The 24,036-nt window shown below is 49.3% G+C and overlaps 3 protein-coding genes and 1 pseudogene across 6 annotated transcripts; 2 read left to right on the top strand and 2 right to left on the bottom strand.

Moving 5' to 3' along the window:
* Nucleotides 1-966: 966 nt before the first annotated feature.
* On the bottom strand, nucleotides 967-9,014 carry LOC141931668 (E3 ubiquitin-protein ligase RBBP6-like). Of its 3 annotated transcripts, none has more exons than XM_074844106.1 (8): nucleotides 8,668-9,014; nucleotides 7,366-7,589; nucleotides 6,435-6,538; nucleotides 5,598-5,789; nucleotides 5,439-5,517; nucleotides 5,294-5,351; nucleotides 2,782-2,878; nucleotides 967-1,376 (listed from the first exon to the last, which is right to left on the bottom strand). In XM_074844106.1, exons 1-7 carry the CDS (start codon nucleotides 8,670-8,672, stop codon nucleotides 2,818-2,820), a joined length of 723 nt encoding a protein of 240 aa, XP_074700207.1. In that variant the 5' UTR covers nucleotides 8,673-9,014; the 3' UTR covers nucleotides 967-1,376; nucleotides 2,782-2,817. The 3 variants fall into 3 exon arrangements, with proteins under 3 accessions (XP_074700207.1, XP_074700192.1, XP_074700201.1); XM_074844091.1 differs by lacking the exon at nucleotides 8,668-9,014 and adding an exon at nucleotides 8,525-8,649; XM_074844100.1 differs by lacking the exon at nucleotides 8,668-9,014 and adding an exon at nucleotides 8,525-8,649 and having other exon boundaries at nucleotides 5,439-5,508.
* Nucleotides 8,790-12,223, top strand: LOC141920288 (uncharacterized). The gene is made up of 8 exons (XM_074817022.1): nucleotides 8,790-8,901; nucleotides 8,994-9,052; nucleotides 9,287-9,359; nucleotides 9,943-10,080; nucleotides 10,163-10,369; nucleotides 10,720-10,784; nucleotides 11,419-11,564; nucleotides 12,088-12,223. The coding sequence occupies exons 1-7, from the start codon at nucleotides 8,790-8,792 to the stop codon at nucleotides 11,515-11,517; spliced, it is 753 nt and encodes a 250-aa protein (XP_074673123.1). The 3' UTR covers nucleotides 11,518-11,564; nucleotides 12,088-12,223.
* On the top strand, nucleotides 12,088-23,006 carry LOC141931658 (E3 ubiquitin-protein ligase RBBP6-like). Of its 2 annotated transcripts, none has more exons than XM_074844077.1 (9): nucleotides 12,088-12,224; nucleotides 15,333-15,448; nucleotides 16,384-16,607; nucleotides 17,435-17,538; nucleotides 18,184-18,375; nucleotides 18,465-18,534; nucleotides 18,622-18,679; nucleotides 21,095-21,191; nucleotides 22,597-23,006. In XM_074844077.1, exons 2-8 carry the CDS (start codon nucleotides 15,393-15,395, stop codon nucleotides 21,153-21,155), a joined length of 765 nt encoding a protein of 254 aa, XP_074700178.1. In that variant the 5' UTR covers nucleotides 12,088-12,224; nucleotides 15,333-15,392; the 3' UTR covers nucleotides 21,156-21,191; nucleotides 22,597-23,006. The 2 variants fall into 2 exon arrangements, with proteins under 2 accessions (XP_074700178.1, XP_074700169.1); XM_074844068.1 differs by having other exon boundaries at nucleotides 18,456-18,534.
* On the bottom strand, nucleotides 12,286-14,925 carry LOC141920198 (acrosin-like; annotated as a pseudogene).
* Nucleotides 23,007-24,036: the final 1,030 nt, after the last annotated feature.

Below are 24,036 nucleotides of genomic sequence, written 5' to 3'. Positions count from 1 at the left end.
TGGGACATCCCCCCTTCCCAGGTGTCCTCGAGAGTTTGGGGGTGCAGGGATAGGGGTGTGGCATCGGTGGGAACCCCCAAAAAACCCTGCAGGGGGTGGTGGGGGCAGCACGAAACAGTGTGTGGGGCAACTGAGGGGTGTGGGGGGGTGACAGTGCTGGGACCCCCAAAGCTCCCACAGAGGAAAGTAGGGATGTGGAGGAGGGATTTGGGGGTCTCAGTGGGGGAACTGGGCGTGCAGGAGGAGGGGTCACATCACTGGGACCTCCCCCAGACCCCTGCAGGGGACAATGGTGATGGGGGGACTCAAATGGGGAACTGAGGGTCTCTGGGGGTTTAAGGTGGGGTCCTCCCAATTTTGGAGGGGTCCTGGGGAAGGTTTTGGTGGTCCCAGAGAGGCTTAGGGGTCCCAGGGGGTTGAGGGGGATCCCCCTGATTTTGGGGAGCTTCAGGGGTTTTGGGGTCCTAGGGGGAGCTTGAGGGGGTCCCCACAATTTTGGGGGGCCTCAAGGGGTTTCTGGGGGTCCCCACCAATTTTGGAGGGCTCCAGGGGGGTTGGTGGTTCCAAGAAGGCAAGACTGCTACAGAAGAAAAAAGAAGCTCTTCTCTTCAGCACCAACCCTCTGCCCGCCAATACCCCACCCCACCCCACCCCCCCAAAAAAAAGCGCCCTCATTCACTGTTCCCCCTTAATCCTTCATTCTTCAAAGCTGTGTGGCAGCGATGTTGCGATGAAGTTACAAAGAGCTCACTTTGGGGCTAGAGGAGGGAAAAACCACAGAGGCCTCTCAGGTCTCATTTCAAGGACTGAGAAACCTTAAAACATGCAGAGGGAATCCACTCGCTGCATCCCGAGCTTGTCAGCAACCTGCTGCTATTTCTTCGCCAACCACTCCTGCAACTAACCTGTGGCATCTTTTCTTAAGGTGTCTGTCTTTAGTAACCATTGCCTCTTTGTACCTTTCATGAGTTTTTCTTATCTTTAATTTCTTGAACTTTCTGATGCACACAGTATGAGAAAGAAAACAGAAGGGAGCTGTCTGCTGTATTGACCAGCCAAGTTAATTTCCAGTGACCTGACGTGGCTTCTAATATGCAACACACCTAATGAAAGACACCCCAAGCCAGGTTTCTTTCTATCCTATGTTGTTTATCATTTGAAATCACGTCTTAATATTTTTATTAAGTGTAAAAAAAAAAAAAAAAGTGACTTGTATTACTAAAAATAAAGTCATTATAAGCTCAATTGAGTTAGAATTCAACAGCACAGTCCAAGTACTAATTAGAGCAAATCCCCGAGTCAGGAGCAGGGGTGGGAAGAACGTGATCTTCCCTCGCAGTAGGTGTACGAACTTCTAGATGAAGGGAAGCTTGGACCTTAAAAGAAAACACAACACAAAAAAAAAATAAATACAGTTAATTCTAAAGAGTCACTCTCCCCATTTTTTTCCTCCAAATTTGTTTTGGTTTTTGACTCTCCATATGCTTATGTCAAAGCTGCTTTCAGCTGCTGGCGTACCACTACTGCAACTGGAAGAACTTGCCAACATGTCAAAGTTTCTGCTGACAAGAGAGAACAGCCGCTGCTTTGTTAGTGCAAAAACACCCAGGAAGGGAACCTCCATTTCCACGGGCTTCTGTCACATGTACCACCACAGCCACTGATTGATTTCAGGGGGCGTGTGCTGGCCTCTACTGGTACATGAACATTTTTCACTATTCCACACCAATTTTGTTGCAGTAAGATGCAGAAAGAGCAAGTCTTAATGGCTACAGTGCAGTATCAAACGGCAAGAAAACCCCGTTTAGCCTGAAGACGGTAAAGCTCAGCTTTACAATGCCAGCTTCGTCTACTTAACGTCACTACGTATTCGGCAATTTGTACAGGGTGCAAAATACTGGTACTGCAATCTTACCTACAGGACCACTTGATCCACACTTCTAGCCCAGAGGTCCTAGCAAAATTTTCACATGCCTCTGGCTCTAACCAAGGGCAGTGACTGCACTGCAGGAAAAGTAATTTCTAAAAGCTTCTGAAGTCAGCCTCTAGTGATGGGACTCAACGCCACGCCTCTAGGAAAGATGCTGACGGCATTACTAAGAGAGAACTCTTCAGAATCCTGCCCAAGTGAAGTCTGGGGACAGGAAACATCAGCTACCCTGAGCTTTTTCTTCACAAGTTTTTCTTTCATTATTTTTTAAAGAACCATTCCACATTACTCCACATATGTTTATTAGCAGCATTCCTCCTCTCAAAGTCCTTCACCCATTTCAGATTTCCTTACAAACAAGTCTGATCTTTTAGGTCCTAAGAAAAATTGTTCAACGTCAGAAATTCCTAGGAAAGCCACCAGTTTGCAGTCCAGGCTAACGTCTCCCCGTGTACCCACAGGAGATAAACAAAAGAGGAGCTGAAGACAATTTCTCTCCCATATCTCCTCCCAAGTGCTTTGAGGTAACGGTTACAATCAGAACAGGGAGACACAGAAAATCCAGGCACTAGACCTCTTCAGGTTCTGGCCTCCTCACGGCTGTCAGGAGGTGAAGGGTCTCACTGCAGAGAAGCTTTAGTGAAAGAGACACCTGCTCCTCAGCAACTGCTGCCAAACTGTAACTCTCAGTCAACTGTAATCTCTGCCGTAGCTGAGCTAGTACCCTACATACGGAACTCCTCTCCCTCCTAACCCCTGGAATCATCCCATCCACCTGCAGAGGGCAGTGCAGATCCTCCCGATTCCTCTAGCCAGCCTGCTCCTCCGTTACAGACATGTGAAGCAGTTACCTGGAAAACGAACGCCTGCACTCCTTTGGAGTCTTTTTAGATTTCATCCCTTTCTGAATCATCTGTAAACTCATCAAGTCTGGACTTTTTCTTTTCCCTGTCAAAATAAGTTTGACCTTTATTACAATTATAGCTTGACCTTTATTACACAAAGACACCAAGAAACAAAACATGGCCCATATGAGAAAATGCATACTGCTTGCAGATGCAAAGGTGGACATGCTATTTAAACAAAACCAGTTTGGAATTCCTACAAGTCTTAGGGAAAGTTTTAGGATGACCTTTGTCTTGTTTTAGTTTTGCATGCTTACCATCTGCACCCAGAAAGCCAGTTGGAGAAAACACTCTGTCAGTTTTGCTGATGTCAGGTGCACTCGAGTGTAACTGCCCTCCGACAGGCCATCGAAACACAAACATGAAAAACAGCCCAACTTCACTGAGTCAAACCCCCACTCTTCTTTAATCTGGTTGTTCTCTGTCAAACTCCTCCCTAGATAAGGGAGGCCAACAGCATCCTGCTGGTGTCAGAAATTGCAGCAGGACCAGGGGAGCGACGGTCCCCCTGTCCTCGGCTCTGGTGAGGCCGCACCTCGAATACCGTGTTCAGTTTTGGGCCCCTCACTACAAGACAGACACTGAGGGGCTGGAGCGCGTCCAGAGAAGAGCAACGAAGGTGGTGAAGGGTCTAGAGAAAAGTCCTGTGAGGAGCAGCTGAGGGAACTGGAGGGGTTTAGCCCGGAGAAAAGGAGGCTGAGGGGAGACCTCATCGCCCCCTACAGCTCCCTGACAGGAGGGTGCAGAGAGGGGGGATGAGTCTCTTGCCCCAAGGAACAAGTGACAGGACAAGAGGGAATGGCCTCAAGCTGTGCCAGGGGAGGTTTAGATCAGCTGTTGGGGAACATCTCTCCACTGAAAGGGTTGTCAAGCATCGGAACAGGCTGCCCAAGGAGGTGGTTGAGTCACCATCCACGGGTACATGTGACGCTGAGAGACATGGTTTAGTGGTGGACTTGGCAGTGTTGGGTAACGGTTGGACTTGATGATCTTAAAGGTTTTTTTCCAACCTCAGTGATTCTACGATTCTCCAAAGGAGGTGCTTGTGTCATTGGGATGGCATTTGAATGAGCCATTGGAACTGCTGTTGGTCCTCAAGCTGGTGACGTGTCTGCAGGAGCTGGGGGATATCCTGGAGGAGGGAGAGTGCACCCAGCAGACGGAGGCTGCCCAGGTGGAAACTGAGGAGGAAATGGCTGTGGTGGTAGCCCCAGGGGAAGAGGAAGTGCGGGGGGTGGTGGAGGATACAAGGGAGGTGCAGGCACAGGCACAGAGAGCGGTGTTGACGCTGGTAGTGCTGGGGCCTGAGTCCGTTGGGTACGTTCCCTGTGCGGGCGTCCTCGATTTGAGCTTCTAAAGAAACCCCAAAACACCAGTCACTGCTTGTTACACGCTGCCCTGATTTTAAAGAGGAAAGTGAATGGAGGAGGAGCATGGTGGTGAGCACTTCTTGTTCTCAGCTTAAGCATTCTCCTCTCTGCTTTTTCTTCATTTGAGACTATGCTCATTTCTTGGTCCTCAGACTTGCCTTCCACATCCTCACCCCCAACAAATCCCTCACTCTCCCCTTCTTATAATCAGTTTGGCAACTGTGGCTGGAGGCTGCCCGTGCTAAAAGAGACACGTGCCAAGCGCTCCTCTGCCACACCTTGACACGCTTAATACTTCACAGTTCTGATCTTCAAAGTACTGCACAGACATTAACTCATCTTCTCTCAAACTTAACACCTTCTGCACACACTTCCTAGGTTGTTGCCTCATGATGACGCCTTTGGCCCGTTCTAGGCCCTGAATTTTTATTTTTTGCTTAGACAATCTGTGGGATGGACCCTGTTTTTTGTTTTGACTTATCTTTAAGATTTTATACACACAATGCACCCTTACAATCTATCTATAACAAACAAATACCAAAAGGAAGGAGTAACTTGACTCTGCAGTAAAACAAAACAGACTCCTCTCTCTCCAACCGAGAGAAAGCAGCTTGGATATCTGAGACGACTAAACAGTAAAATAACAGCCTCGCCTTTTCCAATAGTTTGCTCAATCAGTATTAACTAAGCTGTTAAAAAGAGAATATTGGAGGCTGATTTCTATTGGGAAATCAGATTCTTCAGCCCTATTCAGTCAGAAATCAAGAGGGTGCCTTTCCACCTGATCCTTTAATTATGTTTCATTTTTATATGTAATTATGCTTTCCTCAGAAAGACTTCATTCTTCAGAGTCCTCTTTTCGATCATGTACTGGACTTTTATTTTAAATAATCATCCTGAGAGCACAGATCCCCTTTGTGAAGGCCAATTCAAATCAAGCCATTTAAAAATTAATTACCACATGTATTCTCCACAACGATCTGTGCATACTTATTCCCTTATAAATCAGCTGTTGTGTCCGTTATGTGTTACGGCCTCGTTTAACAGGTTACAAGCAGCAATATATTGAATTTCTGTAGCATACTTACACTTCCCAGTCTGGACTGCCACTTGCCAAGCGAATTTTGGCAGCTCTCATTGGATGACCTTTTGGCATGGGGAGAGAAAAAACATCCCCTTCAGTTTACCTGAAGATAATTTTTTAAGAAGAATTTATAACTTACAGTTACTTACCAGTTGTGGGTAATGATCGTCCTTGGGGGCCCAGTAGACTTGGTAATGCTGGCTGTCTTACTCCAGGAACCTGAGAGCCCTTGTGAATCAGTGCAAACAGTTGGAAAATAAGCTCTACTAAAACACGAGAATCACTGCATATGGTGAAAGAAAACCTACCTTCTCTTCCCACAAACCAGGGATTGACAGGGAAGAAGACTGAGGAAGTTCCATGGCAGCCACCAGCGCAGCAGGAGGGGTCAGAGCCACGAGTGCTGGTGGAGATGCTGGTGGCTGCTGCTGATGCTGCTGCTGCCACTGCTTACAGACCCTCCGTGTGTAACCAGTTCCACTTCTGAAGTTGTTCACAGCCTAGAGGCAGAAAAACATTTACAAAGAGGTAACATGAACCTTCTGTAGCTCTATGGACAAAAGCCTCCACAGAGCAAAATTACTTGTGTATTCCCGTATATACTATCAACCCTAAAACAAACCAACATACGGATATATTCAGATTAGATCTAAGGAAGAAACCCTGAAGGTTGCCTAGAGCGGCTGTGGCTGCCCCCTCCCCGGCAGTGTTCAAGGCCAGGTTGGACAGGGCTTTGGGCAACCTGGACTAGTGGAAGGTGTCCCTGCCCGGGGCAGGGGGTGGGACTGGATGGGCTTTAAGGTCCCTTCCAACCCAAACCGTTCTGTGATATATGAACACATCCCATTAAACACTGGTGTTAATGACTGGTAACTCAGACTATCTGTATGTAAAGCACTCCAGCGTTAACACTGAATTTGAAACTGAGGCAATTCTGTTAAACACAAGCGTGACCTGAATTTGCCAGATTGTCTCTCAAGAGTTGTCAGCTTCTGTAACAACAGGGAATGTATTTGCAAAGTAAATTGAGCCTTATTCAATTTAGCCTTGTTTAAGGAGACGTAAATTAATATTTTCTTCCCTTTCAGCTAATTGACTGACTAGACTTTTCTTACAAACGCTTTATCTAAAAGTCACTGCATTACCTGGCGTAGGCACTTGTTGGCAATTAAAGTATCAGGAGAAACACCTGCCTGATGACACGCTGGGCATGTGTGTGCCTCAGATTCCAGTAATGCTGTTCTGATACCTGGGTATAATCAGAAACATCAAAACAGGTTTTAGCTAAACTAAGGACATTGTTTGGGTTCTAATCAGCTGTAAAAGCCTGTAGATGGTTAATGGGTGAATATGGTCCTGAATCGAAAGCATGAAGCTATAAAAGTTCAGCAGTGTGAAAAACTTCTAGTATGCAGGAAATAGCTGCCCAGTTTTGATATTTCACTATTGTAACATTTGAAGATGTAGTGTAGGCCGTGTCCTGATGTTTTGACTCGTCTTTTGTCCGCTGTCCAGCACAGTGAGAAGTCCCCAACCTCAAGGATAAGACATGTCTCCAAAAACCATTAGTAGGTTCAAGTATGAATAAGATACGTCTCCAAAAACCATTAGTAGGTTCAAGTATCAGTAAGACACATCTCCAAAAACCATTAGTAGGTTCAAGTTCTGACGGTTTTAACCAACTCTCCTGTGGAGAAGAATGTGGATTAAATGCCTAACGAGCCATTTGCTGCAGACCACAGTAAGTCACCAGCGTTGGCTGTATAGTTCTGTATGAGAGAAAGGACTGTGCACAAACTAAATGCATTTGATAACTAATACTGTAATCAGCTGCACAATTGCACACTCCTCTCGTACTCTCCTTCCGCATGGAAAGAGGATTCAACTAGATGCATAAAAAGGGAAAAAAGCCTCCTGCCTTTGTTTTTTCCTTTCTACAAGAAGAGACTTTCCTATTCGGGGTATACTTCAGTATTAAACAGAGCTGGTAACAAAGGAATTTTATGATCTCCTCTTTCTGCTTTCAGAGGAGCAGGTGTGATGCTTTGAAGTAGCAAACATGGGAGTAACACTTACAGCCGTCACAATAACTGTTTCCACAGCAGGGAATTGCCACTGCATCGGTCATGATGTCTTCACAAATGAAACATAAGAGCTCCTCTGGAAGAGGATCATCTGAGGAGGAGGAGGAGGAGGAGGAGGAGAAGGAAGAGGAAGAGGAAGAGGAAGAGGAAGAGGATGAGGACGGCTCCTCTGGTAAAAAGGGAGGCTCTTCCTTCTTTTCTCTGGCATAAGTTTCCCTGGAGGGGGGATGGGGAAGGAAAAAGAAAAAAAGTTAAAGATGGGTAAAGGAAAACTTTCCCAAGCTTTGGATTTTATCAAATGAAGTCAGTAGGTGGCATTCTCACTCCACATTAGCCTTCAAAAACATAGGCATTTAGTTTAAACTACTTTCCTAAAGCCAGAGCACTAGAAAAGGGAGGGGGGAACAATTTTCCTTCTGCAGAACTCTTCCATTCGTTGGATCAACTAAGAAATTAGCTCAGACTAGAGAAATCATGTTCTGACAGCTAGAAGCCAGGTGAGATGAATCCCACCCCTCCTTTGCCGGAGGGTAAATGTAAATCGCAGGCTCAGGATAAAGTCAGTCTCTGCCTAATTAGGTTTCATAAATGGAACAGGTCTATGTTACAGCTTCTGCAAAAGGAGATCCATGACAGAAGAACAGAGGTGCTACCAAGTGCATTTTAGAACAGCCACTCTTGTCAGCACACAGTAGTATTTTCTTAGTTTACAGCAACAGGAAAACGTGAGTCCATTTCACACATGGGATTTGATTAAATGTCAGAGGGGGAGGGAATCTCAGTCCAACAGCTATTTGTTAAATTTTGCAAGAAGCCTCAGAAACATAAACCAGAAGCAAAAGGAGCTTTCAAAAAGAATGACACCACTGTAAACACAACTGAAATGTTTTGCAGAAATACGGATTCTTAGCATACCATAAGCTTAACCAACTTTCAGGGCTGTGAACAGCAGGACTGCCCTCTTTTAATATTAGAAATCATCACAGATTTTAAGGTTAAGATACAATGACAGTGCTTCTTGCCCCGTAATTACGGATGCTGGCCAGCTTGGTGGCATTGCCACTCAGACACTGACGCGTGGCTTCTCTCCTTCACTTTTTGGTCAGACCAACTAATTCCATACTCACGCATTAATAATTGGTATTGCGTACCTTCCAGTCTTTGTCAGCATTGCACCCTTTGTATTGGGATCTTTCACCTCCATCATGAAACTCCTTGGAATTCCTGTGCTCTTTTTAAGTCTGGGAACAGACTCACAATTACTGTCCTGTTAAGAAAAACAATGCAGACATACCTCATCTTAGCTTCACCTCCGCTCGCTGCTGCCCCGGGGTGACAGCAAGAGCCACTCTCCTGCCTCCAGCGGGATGTGCCTGGGGACAGAGGAGCAAGGGCCACTCTGCCGCCTCCAGCGGGATGTGCCTGGGGACAGAGGAGCAAGGGCGGAAGTGGGGAGGCGTAACTCGGGGCGAGAGAAAAGCCCGTCCCCGTGGGGATGTGGGGACGTTTGTAGTGAGGCGCTGTGCGAGTGTGCCCCGTTGCTATGGCAGCGGGGGCCTTCCAGGGCAGCCCTGCGCGGCGCAGCCCCTGTCGCTATGGGAACGGGGGTCTTCCGCTGAGGGCGGCGCGCACCATGGCGGCGGCCCTGCCGAGCGCGGCGCGGGGCGGTGTCCGGGGCGGTGAGACGCGGGCGGGGGAGCCCCGGTTCCCCTTGAGCGGGCGGTGGGAGGCGTTTGGGGCGGGGGGGGGGAGCCCTCGGCCGCCTGGGTTCCGCCAGCGTGCCTGGCGGGGCCGGCTCCGGGAGGTGGGGGTGGTACCGGCCCGGGACCGCGCTGCCGCTCTCCGCCCGCCTCGGGCTCTCTTGGTCTTGTTTCTTGCTTTCTATCTAAAACGGGAATTCTGTCCCCTTCCAGCTGCGCTCTGCAGGCGGGCAGCCCCGCAGGGGCCGATGGAAGACGTGCCGGCAGCACCCCTGCCCCCCGCCAGGTACTGGTGGGAGGAGCTGCGCCGCGCGGGGGTTTGCTGCTGAAGGTCAGCGGAGCTGCTGTTGGGGCCACGGGTTTGCCCCAAAAACCTGCCCTTTAAAGAGCTGATGAGGTGCTTTGGCATGAGGTTGGCGCTTTTCCGGTGTAGAAGTTTGCACAGTGGACATGTCTTTGGGGGAAATGGCAGTGAGTTGTTTGGAAGTGGGGAGGCTGGCCAGGATCTGCCAAAAGATGTGGAGCAAAGTAAAGTAGTGAGTTCTTGGAACCCCAGTGGTATCAGAGAAAGCAGATGTGGAACCAGAGCTTTAGACCAGCAGCAAATAATAGTTTGGTTGATCTGCTGAGCAGCTGCAGAGACCAGCCCAGCTCACCAGCTGGCAAACCTGCAGGCCTGGGAGTGTGATGAGTTGGGGAAGGAGGAGGGAGCAGAAGGGTGGAGGTGCAGAGGGAAGGCAGAGGTGGTAGAATCGAGTCTCTGATGTCTTGGAGTTTGTGTCTCTCTCACGCACTCTCCTAACATTTTGCAAGGGTTTTGTCTTTGGGTATTAGAGGATTCACATTTTTCCCACACATGATTTTTTCAGCCCTCTCTGAAGAGCCAAAGACCGACATCAGCCTGCCACATAAGCTGCTGTGGGCAAAGAAAATCAAGGAAAGAAAAAAGATCCTGAGGGAGAACCACCAGAATGCCGAGGTGGAAGGAGCAGCGTGGCTCCAGACTGGTCTGTGCCCCACCACCTCCCTCCCTGCCCCAGCTGCTCTGGGCCCCCAGCTGCCTTCTGCAGCGTTTCTCTCTCCTTGCAGTGCTGATTCCCCTTGAGGAAGCCAGAGCTGAGTGGGAGGACCAGCGGCCCCTTCCACAAGCAGCGTGTGCTGGAGCACTGCGGGATATTTCGTGCCTTGTTCAAGGGGGCCACGTTCACCCCCTGGGTGACCCAGAGGCTGGAGTGCAGCCAAGAGGACAAGCACCCTGTGCTGGTCTGCTGTGGGAACATGGTGACGGTGTCAGAGGTGTGTGAGGGGAGCTGGGAACAACGCTGGGCGTTTCTGTCAGACACTTCTAACGGGCATTGTTCATTCTAGGGATTTCTTTTACAAGGGTATTTCTTCTGTGATGAAGGAAATATGTTTCTTGGATATGATAAGGCCAGAGCTTTGCAACAGGATCGTTGTCTATCAGCAGGCTGGTGTTTATTAACGCTCTGGGGGGCTCTCCGGGTGGAGCTGAATTACTGGGTGGTGGTGTGGCCGTGCTTGTGACAAGTGCATGTTCTTCACCTTGGAAATCGTGATCTGGTCTTAATGGAAGCTGTTGTTTGAGTGATTTACATTCTCTTTCTGTTGCTCTTTTATGCTTCTAGTCCCCCTGCAGTGTCATACGAGGCAGATAAAGGCTTCCTCTGGACTTGGTTGCTCACAAATCCAGGTGAGTAGCAAGTTCTTTAAAAAAAAACATGTTTAAACTGGGTTGTTTCACTCTGCTTTTGGTTAGCTCCTGTTTCATTTGGCTGCACCCGCAGAGATGATGTGATATCTGCAAAGTAGGGACATATTGCATATGCAGGAAAGGTTGTAGCCTCCCCAGATTTCTAGCAGTTGAGAGATAGGACAGTGATGCAGCAGGACCTGTGTCACAGTGTAGAGGAAACGATTCCCTGACTGCCATCTTTTGTTTACCCCAAGCCCCTCTCTCCCTTGTCAGTCTGCCTGGGGGGTAGGTTAGCTGATGCTGTTTGCCCTGAGAAACCAAGGTGCAATGACGTGAATCAGCTGTCCAAGAAGTCCTTTTAATCTTGGAATTACATCTGTAGAATTGCATCTTGGCATTACATCCGTAGAGTTCTTTGCTCCTCATTTTACCTCTCCTCCAGGAGAGCTGGGGAATAAGCGTTGGCTGCGGCGGTTCCCTGGCTTTCTCTGGTGCCGTTAGCTTCTTTACCCCCGGGTCCTGCTAAAGATGCTGTAGTTCTAGGTGTTTCTGCTGTTTGGCGTTCAAATCACTGGGTGTGGTTTTTCTTCCGGTGAAAGCGGCCTCTACTATCCGTTCATCTGTCAAACAGGTCATAAGTCATGTCAAAACGTGGCACAGAGCGATTTACAATCCTGGGGGAATCTGGTGGTCCTGGTGGAGGGAAACAAATGGATATAGAGCGAAGTAAAGTCTTTGTGTTCAGGACGAACAGCCCAGGCAACGCCATCGAGTCGGGTAAGGAGATCTGCTGTTACTCGCCCCCCTTCCCTGCTGTGGGAACTGGCTGCCATCGCTTCATCTTCCTCCTCTTGCAGCCAGACTGCCCCGTGGATTTCAGCAAGGGTGTTTGGCAGACACCGTGGTAATTCAGGCTTTCCCTGGGCACTTCTGCACTCGCTTGGTGTGGCTGTTACTGCTCATTATGATCACGTGCTTGTTACTGCTGTAGGAGAGCAGTTCCTTTTCATCTACAGGGTTGTTCGGGGCTGCTTGGAGCTTGTGTGTCCCCTGCAGCCGCAGGCCCAGGCCTGCAAGCCCTGCAGAGTGCTGCTGCTTTAACACAGGCTGTTCAGAGAGAGGTTTGCCCTGCCTGGAGCAGAAATGTACCAGAGCTGGAGAAGCTGGGAGATTTTCTTTTGTTGATTTCCTTTTCCACCTCTGTTTTCTAGACTCTGGGGTGATGTAGGGAAGTAGCTACCTACCAGGGTACTGCAGGAAGAGGTTCACCTCAGCTCTTGTGCTTGTGTCTTGTTTCCAGCCACAGCCTCAAGATGGGAACCTTTAGCATGTTTGACTTCTCCAGAAAGCGCAAGGCTGCCGTGACCCTGGCAGGGCTGGCGTGTTTCCAGTGCCAGCGGGGCAGTTCCGTTACTTGGGTCTTCCATCAGCTTCTCGGTAAGAAATGCAGTGTGTGGGGGTGCGGGAGGGGGCCTGTTTGTGGGCCGGGACATGGCCCCTATGTGTGGCGCAGAGGGTCAGTGGGCGAGCTGTGGCTGTGGGCTCTTGCTTGGGCCTGGCACTTGTCTGGGAGCTGTTCCAGAACAGGCTGGGTACAGAGCGAGCCTTCTTCCATCAGACTGACAGCAGGCTGAGGAAACAACCTGGAAAAGGCCGTTTTGAAGGAGCACTTTAAAATAACACTGAGAGCGCCTTCATCAGGGTGTCACAACTTGCTCAGGTGCTGGGGCCTGCAGAACCTTGTCAGGGAGAGGGTAGTAAGCCTGTGGGTAGGGCTTGTGCTCATCTCCGCACAGTGATGCTGGCTGTGTGCAAGAGAGATGTTTTGGGATTGGGATCTGGACCTCGAGGCTGCCAGGAGCACTGGATGGGCTTTCGGGGCAGAGTCTCGGGCCTCTGGGGCAAGTGGGGCCCTGGGCAAGGGCCTGCAGCTGGGGAAGGGGAGGGGAGCCCCAGCAGCAGTGGGGACCCAGTGGTGGGAGGGTGACTGGCCAGGCAAAGCCTGCACCAGGGTGTGTTTGGGCGGCTGTGCCGGGGCTGCCTGTGCCACTGGGCACTGCCTTGTCGCAGGCTCCTCCCTGGCAGGTGTTGATGCTGCCCTGCAGATAGCCAGCGCACAGGTTGTAGGGGTGGATGGCCCCTGCATACCACCGGCTGCTGTTGCAGAGGTTGAGGTCGATGAGGTGGACCTTGGCCTCCTGCAGGACATCCGTTGATCCTCCAGCTGTGAGCACAGAAAGGAATTAATGCCAGGCAGCTCGTTGCCAAGTCTCCTGCCCTGTCTGGGTGAGCCCCTTCCCTGGGGCTTGGCTTTGCATCGTGACAGGCGCTGCACCGGCATTGCCCTTCTGTCTGGCCTTGGGCTCTGGACCAGGCCCATCTCTCTATGGGCACACGTCCCCGCAGCCAGGCTCTGGCTCTCGCCGCTGCTGTCAGGAAGCCCAGCCCACCTCCCCTGTGTGCCAAGCTCGCACTCAGGACACGAGTGCTCTTTGGGAACTCACATCTCGCAGTCGTGGACCCCCAGCCACTGACGTAGTAGGTTGCAGCTCTGACACTCGCAGGGAGGTGTTGGGCACGCAGGCAAGCTGTATGTAGCAGCCGCGCTGCACAGGCTGGTCCAACTTCAGCAGCGCAATGTTGTTCCTCTTGGTGATGTTGCTGTAGCGTGGGTGAACCAGCAGCTGCTTAATATTGCGCACTTGGGCCTCCGGGCCCAGCTGAGTCAAGTGGTTGGCCCTGACCACCACATGCCACATGGTGATGTGCCTGGAAAGCAGATGGGGAGAGGGCTCAGAGGGAGTGGAGCCACGTGCTGCAGCAGCTCAGCAGTTCCCTGCCCTCTGCTTCACATGGGGGAGAGGAAAGCAGTGCTATGGAGGCTGCGACTGCCCCTGCATGCCTTGGACTCAAGGCATGTCGAGCTGGAGGCTGTAGGAAGCCATGGCAGGAGCCTAGCCCTCTCCCAAGCAGCCTCTCAGCTGGGCTCTGCAGTGCCCAGGCACTGGGCGTACCGCAAGGAAAAGGGGACAGGAGTAGCACGTGGTGCTGTGGATGGGGCACCTGCGAGTGCTGGGGGGATATCCCCATTCCTGGCCCTCCTTACCTGGCCTCGAGGAAGCAGTGGGCTGCTGTGAGGACCCACTGTGGGCTGATGAGGGACCATCCGCACACATGCCCCGTGCCTGCTGCCCAGCGATCCTGGATGCTGATGATCCAGGGCCAGGCCCCTGGCTGGGCATCTGTGCCCCCCACCACGCGTGACGTGCCGGAGTGAGCAGCCATGGGCCGCAGCCCGCAGGTCCCTCTGTAACCAGAAACTGATCAGTGTCCTGCTCGATGGCTCGCTGCTGTCCCGGCTGAAGGTCAGCCCTCTGCCCTCCCCACGAGGTGCTGCATGGACAGCGAGGCCAGGGAGCCCCGTGGGGCAGGTGGGCATCTGCCCCCAGTTCTGCTTTAGCCCCGCAGGCGAGTTGTGCCAGCAGCCCGGGTGCTGCAAGGAGCTGAGGCTCCCCTGTGGGGCTGGGGAAGCCATGGTGTGGCCACGGGGGACAAGTGGGCACCCTCCAGGGAACCCCATCAGGGTGCCAAGCTCCTCCCAGAGCCTTGGCCACTTACCCACAGCTGTCCCAGGTGCCGTGCACAGGCCAGCGCAGGGCCAGCACGACAAGAAGGGGGAGCAGATGCATCGCTGCCAGAGGCATGTGCCAGCTGCCAGAACCGAGGGCTCACTGCCACCAGCACAGCAGGCGACGCAGTGCCCCGCAGGGCTCGCGGTGCCCTCGGCCCTGGGGCTGATACCACAGTGTCGCTGGTTCTGGGTGCTGGGCACGGTGGCCTCTCGGGGCAGGGGGGCCACAACATGGGGATTTCTAAGCAGGAGGGGAGGCAGAAGCTGGGATCGGACACCCCCGACAGACCCTGCTGAATGCTCTGCTTTGGGACGGGGTGTGCAGGCCCCGTGGCAGGCAGCAGCACCCAGCCCCCAGCACTGCCCGCCAACGGCGAGCAGGAAAAACCCCAGCGTGTCACCACAGCCTCTTTGGGAAGCTCACTGCCCCCCCTGCTCTCCGCAGCCCTGTGCCACCAGGTCCTTCCCAACACAAGTCTCTGGTTGAGTATTCCTGCCATTTAACATTACTCACTGAACGTATATGCATCAGCTGTGAATTCAACCTTCATCTGTAGATGGTGAATATAAGTTTCCCCGATTCAGAGCCCTGCATTAAGCTCTTCCTCTGAACTGCACTTTGGAGGAGGAGGGGGTTTGTGCCTCTTCTCTGAGTGGATGGTGAGCTAAGGGATGTTTCACCCTTAAGGACCCTGAAGTTAAGCCAAAGAATGTCAACTGAGTTCAAAACACTGCTCAAGCCTTTGGAGCATCCTGGCTATATTCATTTAGGAAAATGAGTATTTCAGTCGAGCAACCCTTAGGCTAGGTGAAAGGAGAAGATTAAAGGCTTTTGTTGCTTAAAATAGTGGTTGAAATGTCATTTTAAGTGTGGGCCTTAAGATAAGGTATGTCTGCATTGTTTTTCTTAACAGGACAGTAATTGTGAGTCTGTTCCCAGACTTAAAAAGAGCACAGGAATTCCAAGGAGTTTCATGATGGAGGTGAAAGATCCCAATACAAAGGGTGCAATGCTGACAAAGACTGGAAGGTACGCAATACCAATTATTAATGCGTGAGTATGGAATTAGTTGGTCTGACCAAAAAGTGAAGGAGAGAAGCCACGCGTCAGTGTCTGAGTGGCAATGCCACCAAGCTGGCCAGCATCCGTAATTACGGGGCAAGAAGCACTGTCATTGTATCTTAACCTTAAAATCTGTGATGATTTCTAATATTAAAAGAGGGCAGTCCTGCTGTTCACAGCCCTGAAAGTTGGTTAAGCTTATGGTATGCTAAGAATCCGTATTTCTGCAAAACATTTCAGTTGTGTTTACAGTGGTGTCATTCTTTTTGAAAGCTCCTTTTGCTTCTGGTTTATGTTTCTGAGGCTTCTTGCAAAATTTAACAAATAGCTGTTGGACTGAGATTCCCTCCCCCTCTGACATTTAATCAAATCCCATGTGTGAAATGGACTCACGTTTTCCTGTTGCTGTAAACTAAGAAAATACTACTGTGTGCTGACAAGAGTGGCTGTTCTAAAATGCACTTGGTAGCACCTCTGTTCTTCTGTCATGGATCTCCTTTTGCAGAAGCTGTAACATAGACCTGTTCCATTTATGAAACCTAATTAGGCAGAGACTGACTTTATCCTGAGCCTGCGATTTACATTTACCCTCCGGCAAAGGAGGGGTGGGATTCATCTCACCTGGCTTCTAGCTGTCAGAACATGATTTCTCTAGTCTGAGCTAATTTCTTAGTTGATCCAACGAATGGAAGAGTTCTGCAGAAGGAAAATTGTTCCCCCCTCCCTTTTCTAGTGCTCTGGCTTTAGGAAAGTAGTTTAAACTAAATGCCTATGTTTTTGAAGGCTAATGTGGAGTGAGAATGCCACCTACTGACTTCATTTGATAAAATCCAAAGCTTGGGAAAGTTTTCCTTTACCCATCTTTAACTTTTTTTCTTTTTCCTTCCCCATCCCCCCTCCAGGGAAACTTATGCCAGAGAAAAGAAGGAAGAGCCTCCCTTTTTACCAGAGGAGCCGTCCTCATCCTCTTCCTCTTCCTCTTCCTCTTCCTCTTCCTTCTCCTCCTCCTCCTCCTCCTCCTCCTCAGATGATCCTCTTCCAGAGGAGCTCTTATGTTTCATTTGTGAAGACATCATGACCGATGCAGTGGCAATTCCCTGCTGTGGAAACAGTTATTGTGACGGCTGTAAGTGTTACTCCCATGTTTGCTACTTCAAAGCATCACACCTGCTCCTCTGAAAGCAGAAAGAGGAGATCATAAAATTCCTTTGTTACCAGCTCTGTTTAATACTGAAGTATACCCCGAATAGGAAAGTCTCTTCTTGTAGAAAGGAAAAAACAAAGGCAGGAGGCTTTTTTCCCTTTTTATGCATCTAGTTGAATCCTCTTTCCATGCGGAAGGAGAGTACGAGAGGAGTGTGCAATTGTGCAGCTGATTACAGTATTAGTTATCAAATGCATTTAGTTTGTGCACAGTCCTTTCTCTCATACAGAACTATACAGCCAACGCTGGTGACTTACTGTGGTCTGCAGCAAATGGCTCGTTAGGCATTTAATCCACATTCTTCTCCACAGGAGAGTTGGTTAAAACCGTCAGAACTTGAACCTACTAATGGTTTTTGGAGATGTGTCTTACTGATACTTGAACCTACTAATGGTTTTTGGAGACGTATCTTATTCATACTTGAACCTACTAATGGTTTTTGGAGACATGTCTTATCCTTGAGGTTGGGGACTTCTCACTGTGCTGGACAGCGGACAAAAGACGAGTCAAAACATCAGGACACGGCCTACACTACATCTTCAAATGTTACAATAGTGAAATATCAAAACTGGGCAGCTATTTCCTGCATACTAGAAGTTTTTCACACTGCTGAACTTTTATAGCTTCATGCTTTCGATTCAGGACCATATTCACCCATTAACCATCTACAGGCTTTTACAGCTGATTAGAACCCAAACAATGTCCTTAGTTTAGCTAAAACCTGTTTTGATGTTTCTGATTATACCCAGGTATCAGAACAGCATTACTGGAATCTGAGGCACACACATGCCCAGCGTGTCATCAGGCAGGTGTTTCTCCTGATACTTTAATTGCCAACAAGTGCCTACGCCAGGTAATGCAGTGACTTTTAGATAAAGCGTTTGTAAGAAAAGTCTAGTCAGTCAATTAGCTGAAAGGGAAGAAAATATTAATTTACGTCTCCTTAAACAAGGCTAAATTGAATAAGGCTCAATTTACTTTGCAAATACATTCCCTGTTGTTACAGAAGCTGACAACTCTTGAGAGACAATCTGGCAAATTCAGGTCACGCTTGTGTTTAACAGAATTGCCTCAGTTTCAAATTCAGTGTTAACGCTGGAGTGCTTTACATACAGATAGTCTGAGTTACCAGTCATTAACACCAGTGTTTAATGGGATGTGTTCATATATCACAGAACGGTTTGGGTTGGAAGGGACCTTAAAGCCCATCCAGTCCCACCCCCTGCCCCGGGCAGGGACACCTTCCACTAGTCCAGGTTGCCCAAAGCCCTGTCCAACCTGGCCTTGAACACTGCCGGGGAGGGGGCAGCCACAGCCGCTCTAGGCAACCTTCAGGGTTTCTTCCTTAGATCTAATCTGAATATATCCGTATGTTGGTTTGTTTTAGGGTTGATAGTATATACGGGAATACACAAGTAATTTTGCTCTGTGGAGGCTTTTGTCCATAGAGCTACAGAAGGTTCATGTTACCTCTTTGTAAATGTTTTTCTGCCTCTAGGCTGTGAACAACTTCAGAAGTGGAACTGGTTACACACGGAGGGTCTGTAAGCAGTGGCAGCAGCAGCATCAGCAGCAGCCACCAGCATCTCCACCAGCACTCGTGGCTCTGACCCCTCCTGCTGCGCTGGTGGCTGCCATGGAACTTCCTCAGTCTTCTTCCCTGTCAATCCCTGGTTTGTGGGAAGAGAAGGTAGGTTTTCTTTCACCATATGCAGTGATTCTCGTGTTTTAGTAGAGCTTATTTTCCAACTGTTTGCACTGATTCACAAGGGCTCTCAGGTTCCTGGAGTAAGACAGCCAGCATTACCAAGTCTACTGGGCCCCCAAGGACGATCATTACCCACAACTGGTAAGTAACTGTAAGTTATAAATTCTTCTTAAAAAATTATCTTCAGGTAAACTGAAGGGGATGTTTTTTCTCTCCCCATGCCAAAAGGTCATCCAATGAGAGCTGCCAAAATTCGCTTGGCAAGTGGCAGTCCAGACTGGGAAGTGTAAGTATGCTACAGAAATTCAATATATTGCTGCTTGTAACCTGTTAAACGAGGCCGTAACACATAACGGACACAACAGCTGATTTATAAGGGAATAAGTATGCACAGATCGTTGTGGAGAATACATGTGGTAATTAATTTTTAAATGGCTTGATTTGAATTGGCCTTCACAAAGGGGATCTGTGCTCTCAGGATGATTATTTAAAATAAAAGTCCAGTACATGATCGAAAAGAGGACTCTGAAGAATGAAGTCTTTCTGAGGAAAGCATAATTACATATAAAAATGAAACATAATTAAAGGATCAGGTGGAAAGGCACCCTCTTGATTTCTGACTGAATAGGGCTGAAGAATCTGATTTCCCAATAGAAATCAGCCTCCAATATTCTCTTTTTAACAGCTTAGTTAATACTGATTGAGCAAACTATTGGAAAAGGCGAGGCTGTTATTTTACTGTTTAGTCGTCTCAGATATCCAAGCTGCTTTCTCTCGGTTGGAGAGAGAGGAGTCTGTTTTGTTTTACTGCAGAGTCAAGTTACTCCTTCCTTTTGGTATTTGTTTGTTATAGATAGATTGTAAGGGTGCATTGTGTGTATAAAATCTTAAAGATAAGTCAAAACAAAAAACAGGGTCCATCCCACAGATTGTCTAAGCAAAAAATAAAAATTCAGGGCCTAGAACGGGCCAAAGGCGTCATCATGAGGCAACAACCTAGGAAGTGTGTGCAGAAGGTGTTAAGTTTGAGAGAAGATGAGTTAATGTCTGTGCAGTACTTTGAAGATCAGAACTGTGAAGTATTAAGCGTGTCAAGGTGTGGCAGAGGAGCGCTTGGCACGTGTCTCTTTTAGCACGGGCAGCCTCCAGCCACAGTTGCCAAACTGATTATAAGAAGGGGAGAGTGAGGGATTTGTTGGGGGTGAGGATGTGGAAGGCAAGTCTGAGGACCAAGAAATGAGCATAGTCTCAAATGAAGAAAAAGCAGAGAGGAGAATGCTTAAGCTGAGAACAAGAAGTGCTCACCACCATGCTCCTCCTCCATTCACTTTCCTCTTTAAAATCAGGGCAGCGTGTAACAAGCAGTGACTGGTGTTTTGGGGTTTCTTTAGAAGCTCAAATCGAGGACGCCCGCACAGGGAACGTACCCAACGGACTCAGGCCCCAGCACTACCAGCGTCAACACCGCTCTCTGTGCCTGTGCCTGCACCTCCCTTGTATCCTCCACCACCCCCCGCACTTCCTCTTCCCCTGGGGCTACCACCACAGCCATTTCCTCCTCAGTTTCCACCTGGGCAGCCTCCGTCTGCTGGGTGCACTCTCCCTCCTCCAGGATATCCCCCAGCTCCTGCAGACACGTCACCAGCTTGAGGACCAACAGCAGTTCCAATGGCTCATTCAAATGCCATCCCAATGACACAAGCACCTCCTTTGGAGAATCGTAGAATCACTGAGGTTGGAAAAAAACCTTTAAGATCATCAAGTCCAACCGTTACCCAACACTGCCAAGTCCACCACTAAACCATGTCTCTCAGCGTCACATGTACCCGTGGATGGTGACTCAACCACCTCCTTGGGCAGCCTGTTCCGATGCTTGACAACCCTTTCAGTGGAGAGATGTTCCCCAACAGCTGATCTAAACCTCCCCTGGCACAGCTTGAGGCCATTCCCTCTTGTCCTGTCACTTGTTCCTTGGGGCAAGAGACTCATCCCCCCTCTCTGCACCCTCCTGTCAGGGAGCTGTAGGGGGCGATGAGGTCTCCCCTCAGCCTCCTTTTCTCCGGGCTAAACCCCTCCAGTTCCCTCAGCTGCTCCTCACAGGACTTTTCTCTAGACCCTTCACCACCTTCGTTGCTCTTCTCTGGACGCGCTCCAGCCCCTCAGTGTCTGTCTTGTAGTGAGGGGCCCAAAACTGAACACGGTATTCGAGGTGCGGCCTCACCAGAGCCGAGGACAGGGGGACCGTCGCTCCCCTGGTCCTGCTGCAATTTCTGACACCAGCAGGATGCTGTTGGCCTCCCTTATCTAGGGAGGAGTTTGACAGAGAACAACCAGATTAAAGAAGAGTGGGGGTTTGACTCAGTGAAGTTGGGCTGTTTTTCATGTTTGTGTTTCGATGGCCTGTCGGAGGGCAGTTACACTCGAGTGCACCTGACATCAGCAAAACTGACAGAGTGTTTTCTCCAACTGGCTTTCTGGGTGCAGATGGTAAGCATGCAAAACTAAAACAAGACAAAGGTCATCCTAAAACTTTCCCTAAGACTTGTAGGAATTCCAAACTGGTTTTGTTTAAATAGCATGTCCACCTTTGCATCTGCAAGCAGTATGCATTTTCTCATATGGGCCATGTTTTGTTTCTTGGTGTCTTTGTGTAATAAAGGTCAAGCTATAATTGTAATAAAGGTCAAACTTATTTTGACAGGGAAAAGAAAAAGTCCAGACTTGATGAGTTTACAGATGATTCAGAAAGGGATGAAATCTAAAAAGACTCCAAAGGAGTGCAGGCGTTCGTTTTCCAGGTAACTGCTTCACATGTCTGTAACGGAGGAGCAGGCTGGCTAGAGGAATCGGGAGGATCTGCACTGCCCTCTGCAGGTGGATGGGATGATTCCAGGGGTTAGGAGGGAGAGGAGTTCCGTATGTAGGGTACTAGCTCAGCTACGGCAGAGATTACAGTTGACTGAGAGTTACAGTTTGGCAGCAGTTGCTGAGGAGCAGGTGTCTCTTTCACTAAAGCTTCTCTGCAGTGAGACCCTTCACCTCCTGACAGCCGTGAGGAGGCCAGAACCTGAAGAGGTCTAGTGCCTGGATTTTCTGTGTCTCCCTGTTCTGATTGTAACCGTTACCTCAAAGCACTTGGGAGGAGATATGGGAGAGAAATTGTCTTCAGCTCCTCTTTTGTTTATCTCCTGTGGGTACACGGGGAGACGTTAGCCTGGACTGCAAACTGGTGGCTTTCCTAGGAATTTCTGACGTTGAACAATTTTTCTTAGGACCTAAAAGATCAGACTTGTTTGTAAGGAAATCTGAAATGGGTGAAGGACTTTGAGAGGAGGAATGCTGCTAATAAACATATGTGGAGTAATGTGGAATGGTTCTTTAAAAAATAATGAAAGAAAAACTTGTGAAGAAAAAGCTCAGGGTAGCTGATGTTTCCTGTCCCCAGACTTCACTTGGGCAGGATTCTGAAGAGTTCTCTCTTAGTAATGCCGTCAGCATCTTTCCTAGAGGCGTGGCGTTGAGTCCCATCACTAGAGGCTGACTTCAGAAGCTTTTAGAAATTACTTTTCCTGCAGTGCAGTCACTGCCCTTGGTTAGAGCCAGAGGCATGTGAAAATTTTGCTAGGACCTCTGGGCTAGAAGTGTGGATCAAGTGGTCCTGTAGGTAAGATTGCAGTACCAGTATTTTGCACCCTGTACAAATTGCCGAATACGTAGTGACGTTAAGTAGACGAAGCTGGCATTGTAAAGCTGAGCTTTACCGTCTTCAGGCTAAACGGGGTTTTCTTGCCGTTTGATACTGCACTGTAGCCATTAAGACTTGCTCTTTCTGCATCTTACTGCAACAAAATTGGTGTGGAATAGTGAAAAATGTTCATGTACCAGTAGAGGCCAGCACACGCCCCCTGAAATCAATCAGTGGCTGTGGTGGTACATGTGACAGAAGCCCGTGGAAATGGAGGTTCCCTTCCTGGGTGTTTTTGCACTAACAAAGCAGCGGCTGTTCTCTCTTGTCAGCAGAAACTTTGACATGTTGGCAAGTTCTTCCAGTTGCAGTAGTGGTACGCCAGCAGCTGAAAGCAGCTTTGACATAAGCATATGGAGAGTCAAAAACCAAAACAAATTTGGAGGAAAAAAATGGGGAGAGTGACTCTTTAGAATTAACTGTATTTATTTTTTTTTTGTGTTGTGTTTTCTTTTAAGGTCCAAGCTTCCCTTCATCTAGAAGTTCGTACACCTACTGCGAGGGAAGATCACGTTCTTCCCACCCCTGCTCCTGACTCGGGGATTTGCTCTAATTAGTACTTGGACTGTGCTGTTGAATTCTAACTCAATTGAGCTTATAATGACTTTATTTTTAGTAATACAAGTCACTTTTTTTTTTTTTTTTACACTTAATAAAAATATTAAGACGTGATTTCAAATGATAAACAACATAGGATAGAAAGAAACCTGGCTTGGGGTGTCTTTCATTAGGTGTGTTGCATATTAGAAGCCACGTCAGGTCACTGGAAATTAACTTGGCTGGTCAATACAGCAGACAGCTCCCTTCTGTTTTCTTTCTCATACTGTGTGCATCAGAAAGTTCAAGAAATTAAAGATAAGAAAAACTCATGAAAGGTACAAAGAGGCAATGGTTACTAAAGACAGACACCTTAAGAAAAGATGCCACAGGTTAGTTGCAGGAGTGGTTGGCGAAGAAATAGCAGCAGGTTGCTGACAAGCTCGGGATGCAGCGAGTGGATTCCCTCTGCATGTTTTAAGGTTTCTCAGTCCTTGAAATGAGACCTGAGAGGCCTCTGTGGTTTTTCCCTCCTCTAGCCCCAAAGTGAGCTCTTTGTAACTTCATCGCAACATCGCTGCCACACAGCTTTGAAGAATGAAGGATTAAGGGGGAACAGTGAATGAGGGCGCTTTTTTTTGGGGGGGTGGGGTGGGGTGGGGTATTGGCGGGCAGAGGGTTGGTGCTGAAGAGAAGAGCTTCTTTTTTCTTCTGTAGCAGTCTTGCCTTCTTGGAACCACCAACCCCCCTGGAGCCCTCCAAAATTGGTGGGGACCCCCAGAAACCCCTTGAGGCCCCCCAAAATTGTGGGGACCCCCTCAAGCTCCCCCTAGGACCCCAAAACCCCTGAAGCTCCCCAAAATCAGGGGGATCCCCCTCAACCCCCTGGGACCCCTAAGCCTCTCTGGGACCACCAAAACCTTCCCCAGGACCCCTCCAAAATTGGGAGGACCCCACCTTAAACCCCCAGAGACCCTCAGTTCCCCATTTGAGTCCCCCCATCACCATTGTCCCCTGCAGGGGTCTGGGGGAGGTCCCAGTGATGTGACCCCTCCTCCTGCACGCCCAGTTCCCCCACTGAGACCCCCAAATCCCTCCTCCACATCCCTACTTTCCTCTGTGGGAGCTTTGGGGGTCCCAGCACTGTCACCCCCCCACACCCCTCAGTTGCCCCACACACTGTTTCGTGCTGCCCCCACCACCCCCTGCAGGGTTTTTTGGGGGTTCCCACCGATGCCACACCCCTATCCCTGCACCCCCAAACTCTCGAGGACACCTGGGAAGGGGGGATGTCCCAGTGCCCCTCACAACCACTCCCCTCAGGTTTGGGGAGCCTGTTGTCACCTGTGTGTCCTCCCCCA

Source organism: Strix aluco, chromosome 1 (assembly GCF_031877795.1).
Source record: "Strix aluco isolate bStrAlu1 chromosome 1, bStrAlu1.hap1, whole genome shotgun sequence".
Taxonomy (NCBI): Eukaryota; Metazoa; Chordata; class Aves; order Strigiformes; family Strigidae; genus Strix; species Strix aluco.
Note: the sequence above shows the minus strand (reverse complement) of the source record. Positions and strands in the feature narration are given on the sequence as shown.